This window comes from Perognathus longimembris, chromosome 10 (assembly GCF_023159225.1).
Source record: "Perognathus longimembris pacificus isolate PPM17 chromosome 10, ASM2315922v1, whole genome shotgun sequence".
NCBI lineage: Eukaryota > Metazoa > Chordata > Mammalia > Rodentia > Heteromyidae > Perognathus > Perognathus longimembris.
This window is the reverse complement of record NC_063170.1, coordinates 31,793,142-31,805,642: the sequence shown is the minus strand read 5'-3', so window position 1 is coordinate 31,805,642 and position 12,501 is coordinate 31,793,142. Positions and strand designations below refer to the sequence as shown.

The following is a 12,501-nucleotide window of genomic DNA, read 5'->3' as shown; positions in this document are numbered from 1 at the left end:
AGTTTTAGTATTAAAATTATAACAGTTTCTAAACCCTGGTGATGACTCCATGATAGAGGGCTGCACCCCCACCCATGAGACTAGTTTCTTATAGTTGGACATTTAAAAATATAGGGAGCACTTGTTCCCCTCTGTACCTGGGTAGCAACCATGGTAATGGACAGTAAAAATGATCATAGTCATAGACTATAGAAATAACCATAATAGTAGTAGAAATGCCATGGTAACTGTCAGGTTTTACTTATAATTGAGTACTGGATTGCTTTAGCCCACTCAAGCTTGCTTAGTGGTAATGGGAAAACATGGTCGCAATTGTTAAAATAAAGTTGATACTAGGTCAGCCAGACCAAAATATTCTGCTTCTATAAATGGCTTGCTTAACCCATTTGTGACTTGCTCTACCCCCTGCATTAACCCCCTGCATCAGTGCTACGTGACCACCTGTTGTCAATTACTGATATCAAGGCCAGTTCCCGATATCAAAGCCAAAATAGATAACTGAAAGGGTAGATAGCCAATAGAAATAGGACAAGACTTGCTTGCTAAATACCATCCAATCAAGTATCTGCCAAGTTGGAAATACCCTGCCCCTGTTGTAATCACAATAAAAACCCTGCCTATCTGAGGGTCGGGACTCTCAATCTAGATCCGCTGCACTGGTGAGGGTTGGGAGTCCAGGCTCGAGCTTGTAATAAAGACTCTCATGCTTTGCATCGATATCGGCTCCTTGGTGGTCTTTGGGGACCGGAAATCTAGGCATAACATGACTTACTTGAACATTCTGTGGTTTTTCTTAATTTTTCCTTTCTGAGCAAACACTTAAGACAATTCTTACTTTCCAAGTGCTTTCTAATCTAAAGGAAACCATTTTTCTGTTTCCTCAATTCTCTTTCAAAGCCTTTCCTTACAGTGTTTTATAAGCTCTATCTTATAAAACTCAAGACTTCCCTTTTTCTTTTTGCTTCCTTATCTCATGAACAACTTTGTTAGCAAGGCTTTCTGGCTAATACAGCAACTCACAACAGCCGGTGATAAACCTCAAGGCTGTCAGTGACCTTCAGCAAAGTTTGTGATAAACTACACGGCTGCCAGCTTGATAAACTTGAATGAGGGAGAGATGTTTGCTTTTTAGCAAGGATGGAAAAAATGCATAGGCTGAGCACTGGCCATATATCTGAAGAAATTTTGGCTGGAAAGAAGGCAACTCAATAGCAAATGATTTCCAGTCTGGAGGTCATCACAGACAGAATCAGAGACAGAGACTGGGGGCAAGGGGAGGGGAGGGTGGATGGAGCTTGCTCCAAGGCAAGGAAAGTTACTTCTCTAGAGGAGATAGCTGGGAGGCTTATGGCAGAGAAGGACTTGGCGAAACTTTATTAGATAAGCAAGCAGACAGGCAGTAGACAAACAGACTAGCAGGGAGGCAGAAAGGCAGGGTTACAGAGTAACAGAGTGGGCATACTCGAGAAGAAACAGAGAGAGAGAGCGAGAGAGAGACAGACAGAGAGAGAGAGTTTTAGCTAAGAGAATTTAAGCCAGGATGGCAGCCTTGAGAAGGAACTTAGAGGGGTGTCGCTGGGACTCTCAAGGGTACAAAGCAGAAAGGCATGAGACATACACACACACACACACACACACACACACACACACACACACAGAGAGAGAGAGAGAGAGAGAGAGCGCTTGTGCATAGAAGATCTCCTTCCATTTGCCCAAGTGCTCATAGAAATTTTGTAAGTACTGTAAGATATATGGGTCTGGTGTCTCATAAAAGGGCCACGAGGTCTCATTGCCCAGTAAATATTGGGGCCAAATTTGATTACATAAGCATATCCTGAGAAACTTGAGATTGGACCCCTCCCATGGTGAGTGCTCAGAAAGAGGGTCACTTACCCAGGAAGAAAGGCAGATCGGTTGCTGGTGGATGCAGAAAGAACGCTCAGTCAAGAGGAAGTCACCTCGTCCTCTGGATAGGCCTGAGAGTAGCCCTAAGTCCCCAGGGAAGCTCAAGTTCCCAGGAGGAAGAGCAAAATCACCCAGGGAACCGAGGTCGAAATCACAGCACCAATGAAAGCCTCAGCCCAGATGACCACACTGACACCAAGTCATGTACAGCAAAGTTCATTGTCAGCAAGCTGACAGGCTGCTCCTCTTGGGCAGGGATAGCATTTGTTCTTAAGGAAGGGGATTTATATGGCTAGGGGGAAGGGGGTAGAGGATTTTTACTAGGGGCAGGGGTACTCTGTAGTCTGGTTTGTGTGAGACATGCAGTTTGTGAGGGTGCATGAGAGCCGGGGATTTTGTGGTGGTGGGGCTAAGGTTTATGGTTGTGGCTGCCTATGTCACCAGATAAGATGAGACCTGAGTCAGCTAATTTCTAGGGGAAGGGCCTGTGTTACCAGATTTTGGGGAAAGGCCATGCTTTACAGCAGGGCCTAAGATAGCAGAGTGGCTCCTAAGATTAAGGAGATTAGGCTAACAGCTTTAACTGCTTTGTTGCTTGCTACCAGATTCCAACTTCTGAGTAGGACTCTTTTTATATTTATGTGAAAATATATAATGGGGCACTAATAGCTCTTGCCTATATTCCTAGCTACTTAGGAGACTATGATCTGAAAATGGTGGTTCAGATCCAGCCCAGGCAAAGAAGTCTGTGATATTTTTTTTATCTGAAAGAACCAGCAAAAAACCAGAAGTAGAGCTGTAGCTCAAGAGGTAAAGAGCCAGCCTTGAGAAAAAAAAAAAAAAAAAGCTAAGGGGGACCACCCTGCCCTGAGTTCAAGCCCCAGTATAAACACACACACACACTCACAGTCACCTATCTCTCCTGCTATATCCTCCCAAACACTACCACCACCACCACCAAATGACTTTGATCCCTTTTAATCTGAACAGGGAATGCTGAGGGAGGAAAAAGAACCAGGTGTCTCCTAGTGTATAATTAGTTAAGGCTGTTCATTTCAGCATTCTTTCCTACAGCTAACCTGCCCCATTCATGTGAATAAACAGAGACTCATGTGGCTCAACAGCCTCCTACATGCAGAGATACACTGCCTCTCTCAGCAGTTGTGGGCTGAGGTTGGCCTGAGTGATTCCCACCTTTGCCTCACAAAGTTTAGGTTTTTATCTGAACAGAGCCCAAGATACTCCTCCCACTTTTCTTGGAAGCCAGCCCCTTCATAATCTGTATAAGATTCAGACCCAGGACCTGAATGTTTGCAGAAACTGGCCTTCTACTCTGCCCAAGATCCCCAGCTGGAAACAGGTAATGATCCAGGAGGTAATGTCAGAAGCCACTTCTGCTTGGGGGTTAGACAGGGGGGAGCCAAGGTGGGTGACACTTGCACTGCAAAAAAACCTGGGTTGACACTAGCTCAAAAAATCTCAAGTCAGGTAAACATCAATTGGTGGCAGGGATGGGGTAGGGTAGGCACAAGCAGGTACAGAGAATCCTGGGCTCTGGAGAGGAGAGAACCCCCAAGCTGGGATGACATCTGTCTTTTGAATACAATGGGATCCCTTCCATAAGTCAGTGAAGCTCATGTACTGTTTCCCTTATGTTGTTAAACAGCAAGGCTGTGTCAGCCCTATGGTCTTAAATGTTATGGTAATGACTCAAATATGATCTGGCTTGTGACTTATTCAAAATCACCTTTTGCTAAGCAATTTCAGCATGGAATTAAACTATATTTTGTTTTTCAAATGAATTTCAGGTGAAAGAAATGTGGGAAGATAAAGTAATACTAGTGACATTGTAGGTAACTACTGAGAGGGGAGGATGGCCTCTCTAGTAAGTGGGAATAAAACACACAGCGGGAAGGATGTGTGTGTCTCATCTCTTGGAGAATCTCTCAGGAATGCTTTCCTGGCTATTCTGAAAGAGATAGTATGCTAGAAAGAACAGACAGTCATGGACTTCTCTTTCTGAGGTTCTCTCTCTCTCTCTGTCTCTCTTTTGTTTCCCAACCATGCTCTCCCAGGGCAGGGAGTCACACACCATGGCTCTGGAGAAGTCCTTTAGCCTGTTCCCACTGCTAGTTCTGGCACTGCTGGTGCTGGACTGGGTCCCACTATCCCTGGGCAAGGAATCCCAGGCTATGAAGTTCCTGCGGCAGCACATGGACTCAGACAGTTCTCCCAGCAATCCCAGCTACTGCAACCTAATGATGCAGCGTCGGAATATGACCAGGGGATGGTGCAAGCCAGTGAACACCTTCATCCATGAGCCCCTGGTCGATGTCCAGGCTGTCTGCTTCCAGAAAAAGATTTCCTGTAAGGATGGTCAGAGCATCTGCTACCAGAGCAATGCTAGGATGAACATCACAGACTGTCGCTTGACAGGTGGCTCCAAGTACCCCAACTGTACCTACCGGACTAGCCAGAAAGAAAGGTACATCATTGTGGCCTGTGAGGGGAATCCATATGTGCCAGTCCACTTTGATGCTTCTGTGGAGAGCTCCACATAAAGCCACGGTATCAAGACATGACCATTCCCCAACCTTACCACTTCCATCTCAGCCTCTTCTTCCTTTCTTGCCCTGAAACAACTCCATTGGCTCCTATCCAACGTGCATATGTTCCTCCCTGAGTTTTGTTCCTGCATGGCTCTAGGGGTGAAGAGTGGGTTGTGAGGTGGGCCCATGGAAACTTCCTTCTTTGCTTGTATTAATAAAAGCCAGTTGCAGCCACTTGATTCTGGAAATAACCCTTCATGCTCTCTTTCTCTGGTTGTTTTCCAGAAAAAGATAAGATCATATGTCTGGTTAGTTTTTATCAGTGAGTGGAGTAATTAAATGTCTTCCATTCTGGTTCCTGGCTTGCAGTGAGTAGAGAAATATTGAGTTATTGACTGATTGATTGAATGTGTGCCAAGATTGGTGCTTGAATTCAAAGCTTGGGTACTGTCTTATAGCTGTTTGCCCAAGACTATCTCTCTATGATTTGAGCCACAGTTCTACTTCTGGCTTTTTAGTGGTATATTGGAGATAAGAGTCCTACAGACTTTCCTGCTCAATCTTTAGCTCTCAGCCTCCTGAGTTGCTAGGATTTCAGGCTAGATCTACCTGCATACACTGAGAAAGTTACTTTTTTTTTAGTGCTGCTCCTAGGTCTTGAACTCAGGACCTGAGCACTGTTCCTGAGCTTCTTTGCTCAAGGCTAGCACTCTACCACTTGAGTCACAGATGCACTTATGGCTGTTTTGGTCATTTAGTGGAGGTAAGAGTCTTGCAGACTTTCCTTCTTTGGCTAGATTTGAACCGTAGTCCTCAGATCTCAGCCTCCTCAGTAGCTAGGATTACAGGCTGGATCTCCAGCTGAAAGTTACTTTTCTTATAGACTGAAAGTGTGGGCTTTTTGGGGGAGGATGGTCAAAAAGGGGTTACAACCTGGGACACTGTCATACTAGATGAACTGGCAGAGTGAAACTCCAATACCCTAAAGAACACACGAGTAAGAAGGCCTTTACCTGGAGGTTAGGTGGTGGCAGGAGATAGGTATGTAATTAGCCATTTTACATTTTGTTATGTAACACATTACTAAATTTAAAAAAAAGAATTTTTTTTTTTAGGTTTAAATAGAAGCAGAGAATAGACAGATGACTCAATACTAGCACAGGTTTGTTAGGGGAGGAAACGGGTAGAGGGGAGGCTTCTCCCAACTAGGAGAGAGTGTAAGGAAAGAATATTTGTAAATCCAACCACTAGTCGAGCCTCAAGATAAGGATACCGGGCTATTCAAACCTAACACTTATTTTACTTGGAAAGTCAGAACCTAAAAGGGACTTCAGAAGTCGTAAAACTGAGGGATAACAAGTCAGTTTCAGCTTTTGTACCAACTCAAATGAGAAGTGCCTGCCTGGAACGTTATAGAAGGACATCTAAACCTGAACTTCAACCTCTACTGAAGGCAAGAGAGCAGGAAGACACTTCCATCCCTAATGCAACATAATGCCACCTTCTAAGGGACTTGGTCAAGGGCCACTATTAGTAGCATAGCTGGAAGTGACGCCCAGGACTCCTGTTTTCCCTATAATTCTTTCTGCTGCTGGAGGCTAACCCAGGAAGAAAATATCCCCCATTATCCCTCCTTCTCTTCATGCTAGGGAGTGGTGGCTAGCTCTGGGCAGCATGTTCTTATAAATTTCTAGTGTACTTATCACTGTGACAAAAACCTAAATAAGTTAAAGGAGGGAAGGTTTTTATTGACACACAGTTTAAAAGGTTTCAGTCCATGTCCACTGATTCTATTGGAAAAGGCCTAAAGTAAAGCAGAATATCATAGCCTTTTTAAGGCCATGCTTCCACTCATATATATATGCACACATCTCTGTGTGTGTGTGTGTGTGTGTGTGTATGTGTGTGTGTATACTCTTCCCTGCAATTTGCTATGTGCAATTTGCTTTTCTAAGATACATGCAATTATTAGGATGTCCTTGCTTAGTTTAAGGACACTAATTTTGGGCCAGCAGGTCACATGGAGGAAGTTGTTCTTATTCTTTCTTTTTTTCCTTGTACAAATACTGAAGTTTATGAAGGAAGGTAGTGTTTCTTTTTCTTTTGTTTGTGTTGGTCTTGGGGCTTGAACGCAGGGCCTGGATGTTGTCCCCGAACTTTTTGCTCAAGGCTAGTGCTCTGCAACTTTGAGAAGTGGGTCAATTCTCAATTTTCTTTTAATTTGTTTTGTTTTTGTTGCCAGTCCTGGGGTGTGGACTTAGGGCCTGAGCACTGTCCCTAGCTTCTTTTTGCTCAAGGCTAGCACTCTACCTCTTGAGCCACAGAGCCACTTCTGGCTTTTTTTCTATATATGTGGTGCTGAGGAATCAAACACAGGGCTTCATGTATACGAGGCGAGCACTTTACCACTAGGCCATATTCCCAGGCTCAACTTCCAATTTTCTAATGGTTAATTGGAAATAAGAGTGTCATGGACTTTCCTGCCCAGGCTGGCCTTGAACTGCCTTCCCTAGATTTCAACCCCTTCAGTAGCTAGGATTACAGGTGAGAGTCACCAGCACCTGGCTAAGATAGTGCTTCTAAATAGAACTAGCCATTAAATAGTGTTTGTCTCATTTTCCGTAATCTGTCATGCTTCAATGCCATATAGGTTCAAACATCAGATTTGAAAAAAAAAAATCAAATGAAAAGTTTAATTTGTTTGGATTAGATTTGCTTTTATCAACTGATAAAGTTTTGAAAACTAATCAGGCATATTAAAAATAGAATAAGCACATGAGATATGGCAGAGGAAGGACCTTAGTAAAATTCGCCAACAAGTATCAAGTTCCTGGAAGAGCTCCTGCTCCTAGGAGCTTCTGCTAGTCCCTTCTCTTGAGGCACTATGGCCATGGTGCTACCACACCCTGTTTCCATGGCAACTACCCCTTAACTGTCAACAATATTTTCTATTTGCACTTGCCAGATAGAGGGCATTTTCCAAAAGACTATAAATTTAAAAGACTGATGAAAGTAAATAGTATTTATATTATCAAAACAATAAAATTAGGACTAGGTTTCATAATTGTTTTCCGGTAGAATTATTTAAAATAATCATCTCTGATGCTAAGTAAATCTGTAAGAATATCAAAATCTTTTTTACTGATCCCACATGCTAGTCTTTTTTTTGTGTGTGTGCTGGGACTGGGGCTTGAACTAAGAGCTTGGGCACTGATCCTTAGCTTTTTAGCTTAAGGCTGGACTCTACCACTTGACACACACACACACACACACACACACACACACACACACACACACACCTCTGCTTCCTACTTTTTGGTTATTCATTGGAGGCATAGGAATAAAGGAAGTTTAACCATCTGCATCAGGTAAGGAACTCAGGAATTATTTCCAAAGCAATGCTCTCCAACTAAGGAAGTATAAGAGTTTCACTTGGAGAGACTACACATATTCAGAGGAAGGCTCATTAGGCCTTTTCTGAGCATGCATGTATGCATATTTCTGAGTTGCTCAGTGTTTGAAATTATTCTATGAATTTAGGAATGAAAAGATGGCAGATGGTTGAAGAAGGAAAGATGGCAGAAACATACCATGGCTGGTTTATGTTTAAGTCATGGAACACATGTACACAGACAGAAACATCTCTGGGTATACTAAGCCTGTGTTATAAAGTTTTAAGCTGAAAATCAAGGATAGGATCCTCTGAGGGTGTGTTAACATTAGAGTTTGTCTAAAGCCACCTGCTTCTCTTAGTGGCTAACAGTTGCTAAAAAGCCATTTTCCAAAAACCCCTAGGTTATTCTACTGTAAAGCCAGAACTGAGAGGTATTTGCTGAGTTAATTTCTGTACTTTGCCTACTTTGAGATCATTCTGTAATGATGCTCAGATACTTAAGTGAATGTACAAACATTATGTAAATGACTTCTTATTTAACATCTTTACCCTTTCATCATGCATAATTGTATATTGGAAGGAAAACAAACAGGATATGTTCAGCTAAGAGGACTTCAGTCAGTCTGTAGTCCACTTCTCCATAATTAATCTGCAGGATGTTCAAGAATGGCTCAGATATGCTAATGAATCAACATACATACAGATGGCTCTGATATGCTAATAAGATATTAAGGTGTCTAGGTGGTGGTCTTGTTAGCTTAGGAGTTTACCCTAAGGTAGCCTAGATAACACCTCGACTAAGAAGGTGTCTAGGTAAGATCCTGATAAAGAGTCATAAAAACTCAAACTGAGAGCCTGACACTAGTGGCTCAAGCCTATAATCCTAGTTACTAAAGCTGAGATCTGAGGATCAGATTGATAGCCAGCCCCAGAGAGTAAATTACCAAAAAATAAAAATAAAATCTGGAAGTGGAGATGTGGCTCTACTGCTACCACTAGAGAATAAAAGCTCAAGGACAGCACCCAGGCCCTAAATTCAAGCCCTAGGACTAACACAAAAACAAAGAAACAAACAAAAATCTTAAGCTTAAAATGCCCAAATATGAGCACAGTTACTCATGGGACTACAATCATTTCACTCCAACCTTGCACTCAAGCCTCAAGGGAACTTTTCCTGCCATCCCCAAGGCTACTTATCCTGCCAGCCTCTCTCCATTCAGAAATGTGTTCCTTTCAGTGGGTTCCAGTGAACTAAGTTGCTCAGTGCTGATTTCTAATCCTGTGGGTGTTACTGAATGTGCCTGCTTGATGTATGAATTGAAGGATTGCCCCCCACCCTATTACCCCAGGTGCATACAGATGCTAGGCAAAACCCCAGGTATTTGTGGACATATAGGCGGGGGCAATCCATCTAAGCCTGGCTATAAACATTCCACTGTGGGCCCAATCGAAAAGCCCACCTCGCTCTAATGGCTTTTTAATTAAACTACCTCCTTGCTCAGACCCCAAATAAGCTTGACCCCAAATCCACTCATTTGCAGAGCCTCCAAGCCCCTTCTTGTTCCTCAATAAATAGTCCTAGCCTGTTGAAGATCAAGTCTGCCTGTTTTCTTTCTTCCCCCTCCATTTTTCTAACATGAATTATTACGTGTTATTGAAAGGCATCTCGTGGGGCTGGGAATATGGCCTAGTGGCAAGAGTGCTTGCTTCCTACACATGAAGCTCTCGGTTCGATTCCCCAGCACCACGTATATGGAAAATGGCCAGAAGGGGCGCTGTGGCTCAGGTGGCAGAGTGCTGGCCTTGAGCAGGAAGAAGCCAGGGACAGTGCTCAGGCCCTGAGTCCAAGGTGCAGGACTGGCCAAAAAAAAAAAAAAAAAATGAAAGGCATCTCGTGTTTAAGTCTTTATTGTACACTTTCACCATGGCCATCATCTCATCTTGACCTACATAGGGTGAGACATCCTTCTTGGCTAAGACTCCCATTATTGGTGGGAGTGGGCTTGTCCTGAGATGGTCTAGTGGGCAAGACTAGATTTTGCTGTGAATCTCCTCAGAAAATGGTATTCAGTTTTGTATTTTGTTTTTAACCTTTTGTTGAAATGTAATTGCAATTTTTTTAGGGGTGAAGAGGTAAAGTAAACCCCATTTTCAGGCAGCCCCCATTTTGCTGTCTGTTTAAACTATGAGTAACCCAGGCCATCAATTATCCTGGCTAGCAGGACAAGCTTATTAGGGCCCAGCCAGTCAGAATACTCCCTGCTTAACTCTAACTGCCCCGGAATGCCTTGAGTCCTGAGCCAATCAGATTTGTACCCGTATCCTAATCTTGCCTGAACACCTGCTTGCTGTAACTTGGTTTTTTGCCTTTATAAGCTCTGTGAAATCTCAGCTCGGGGCTTCCTCCTAACCTCCGCTGTGCCGGTGGGTAGGACGAGGCCCGACCTGCAGCTCACCTGAATAAAGCCTTGCTTTTGCATTTCGGAACGTCTGGCTCTCGGTGGTCTTCTTGGTGGTCTTCTCGCGACTTGGGCATACCGGGGGTGGGGGGTCTTGTTGTTTTCTGGAGACTGAATTTAGGGCCTGAAACTTGATAGACAAGTGCTCTACTGCTTCAGATATGCTTCAACCTCTTTTTTTTCTTTTTACTTTTTTTTTAAAAAACTTAGCTTAGGTTTTTTTGTTTGTTTTTTGCTGGTCCTGAGGCTTGAACTCTGGGCTTGTGTGCTGTCCATGAGCTTCTTTTGCTCAAGGATAGTGCTCTACCACTTGAGCCACAGTGCCACTTCTGGCTTTTTCTGAGTAGTTTATTGGAGATAAGAGTCTCATGGACTTTTCTTCCTGGGCTGACTTCAAACCATGATCCTCAGATCTCAGCCTCCTGATTAGCTAAGATTATACATGTGAGCCACCATGCCTGGTTGTTTTAGTTTTTCAAATAAGAATCCTCATGTAGCCTGGGCAGCCTTGAACTGTGATTTTTGTACCTCTGTGATTTTTGTACCTCTGACTCCTGAGTAGGTGGGGTCAGTGGTATAAAACACCACAGATGTCTTATCTGCCTTGTTTTTGAGATAAGATCTCCTATACTTGTGCCCAAATTTCCCTTGATCCATGAATCTCTTTTCTCCACCTCCCAAGTAATATACATATGTGTATTTTTGAATCATACCCAAGGGTCACAAAAATAAAAAGAAATAGGATTTATTTCATTAATTTTATGTTCTCTAATATTTCTGACAGATTAAAACCTACAGTAGCACAAATATCTTTAACTCATGAGGTTCTTTTAATGTATAAACTCAGTGTGTGTGTGGCAATTCAGTTGTTTGATCTAGAAAAGTTTGCTTGGTTACTTTCTTGAACAGACTGGAGAGTCTCAGAAATTGCTAGCTATTCAGGAAGCTGAGATCATTGTAAGGTACCTCCATTGTAAAGAAACAGAAAACACATTCTGAGAGGTCGAACTGAGTCTTTATTAGAAAGCCAGTGTCTGTAGGTGGATTCCTGTCTCAAATACCTGCAACATTGAACAGAAATTACACAAAGCGTTTGAAGACAACCACCTGCTAGAGTGGAGACCCAGTCTTAACAAAAGCATACCTTATATGGACATACTCAGGTTCAAGCTCAGGTACCAGCAGAACTTTTCCATGTAGGAAAGATATACCTCAGCCTTCCATATAGGGGAACTCTTAAGAGGCTACTCAGAAGCAGGCCATTCAAGCCATTTAGGGAGGTAATCAAGGCAGAAACAGAGCATCTCTAGGCAAAGCTTTCCTAAGGCTATGACATTTGTATTTCTCTGAAGCAGAGTTCTCCTAGCTCACCTTGAGCTAGGCATCTGTATTTAATGAATAGCCTCTCTCACCTCTTGGCTTTTTAGCACTGGGAGGAGAATTCCCGCCACCAGCAAGAGGCACCAGAATGGCTGTAAGAAGTTACTTAGACTCAGCCTCCTCACTTCAAGATCTGAGGATCCTGGGTTTGAAGCCAGCCTGGAAAAGAAAGTCCATGGGACTCTTATCTCCAATTAACCAGCAAAAGCAAGAACAAAAACATCAGAAATAGAGCTATCTTTCAAATGACAGAGCACCCAGTTGTGAATGAAAAAGCTAAGGCACAGTATTTAGACTCTGAGTTAAAGTCCCACTACTGGCACAGACACACAAAAATCATTCTGTACAACGGGCAATTCGGAATTTTTAACTTAGGCGATCTTTTTAATCTGCATTGTTAATCAACAACTTACCACTCTAAAACACATTTCTAACATAATTAGCACATTAAATCTGATGGTTGACAAGGAACTGATGGTCCCATTGGGACTTTTTTCCCGTGCTCTATTAGCCCATTACAATAGGCAATAGGAGAATGGATATACAGCAATCATGCCCCTCCAAATACTATACTACTACTGAAATACTACCCTAGCCTTGAGCAAAACAAAAACAAATAAATTCAGAGACAGTGCCCAGGCCTTGAGTTCAAGTGCTGGGACTGGCACCAAAATCAATCAATCAATAATATATAATGTATTCATATACATATTATCTGATTAAACATAGAAACAAGTAAAAAAAAGAAACCCCTCAGTCACCAATGTTAGACTCTATTACAAAAGTACCAGCAATTCTTTTTTGTTGTTGTTTG

At 42.8% G+C, this 12,501-nt stretch overlaps 1 protein-coding gene across 1 annotated transcript; it reads left to right on the top strand.

Annotated features, from left to right (window-relative positions):
- Window positions 1-3,998: 3,998 nt before the first annotated feature.
- Window positions 3,999-4,817, top strand: LOC125358528 (ribonuclease pancreatic-like). The gene has a single exon (XM_048355711.1). The coding sequence runs from the start codon at window positions 3,999-4,001 to the stop codon at window positions 4,464-4,466; it is 468 nt and encodes a 155-aa protein (XP_048211668.1). The 3' UTR covers window positions 4,467-4,817.
- Window positions 4,818-12,501: the final 7,684 nt, after the last annotated feature.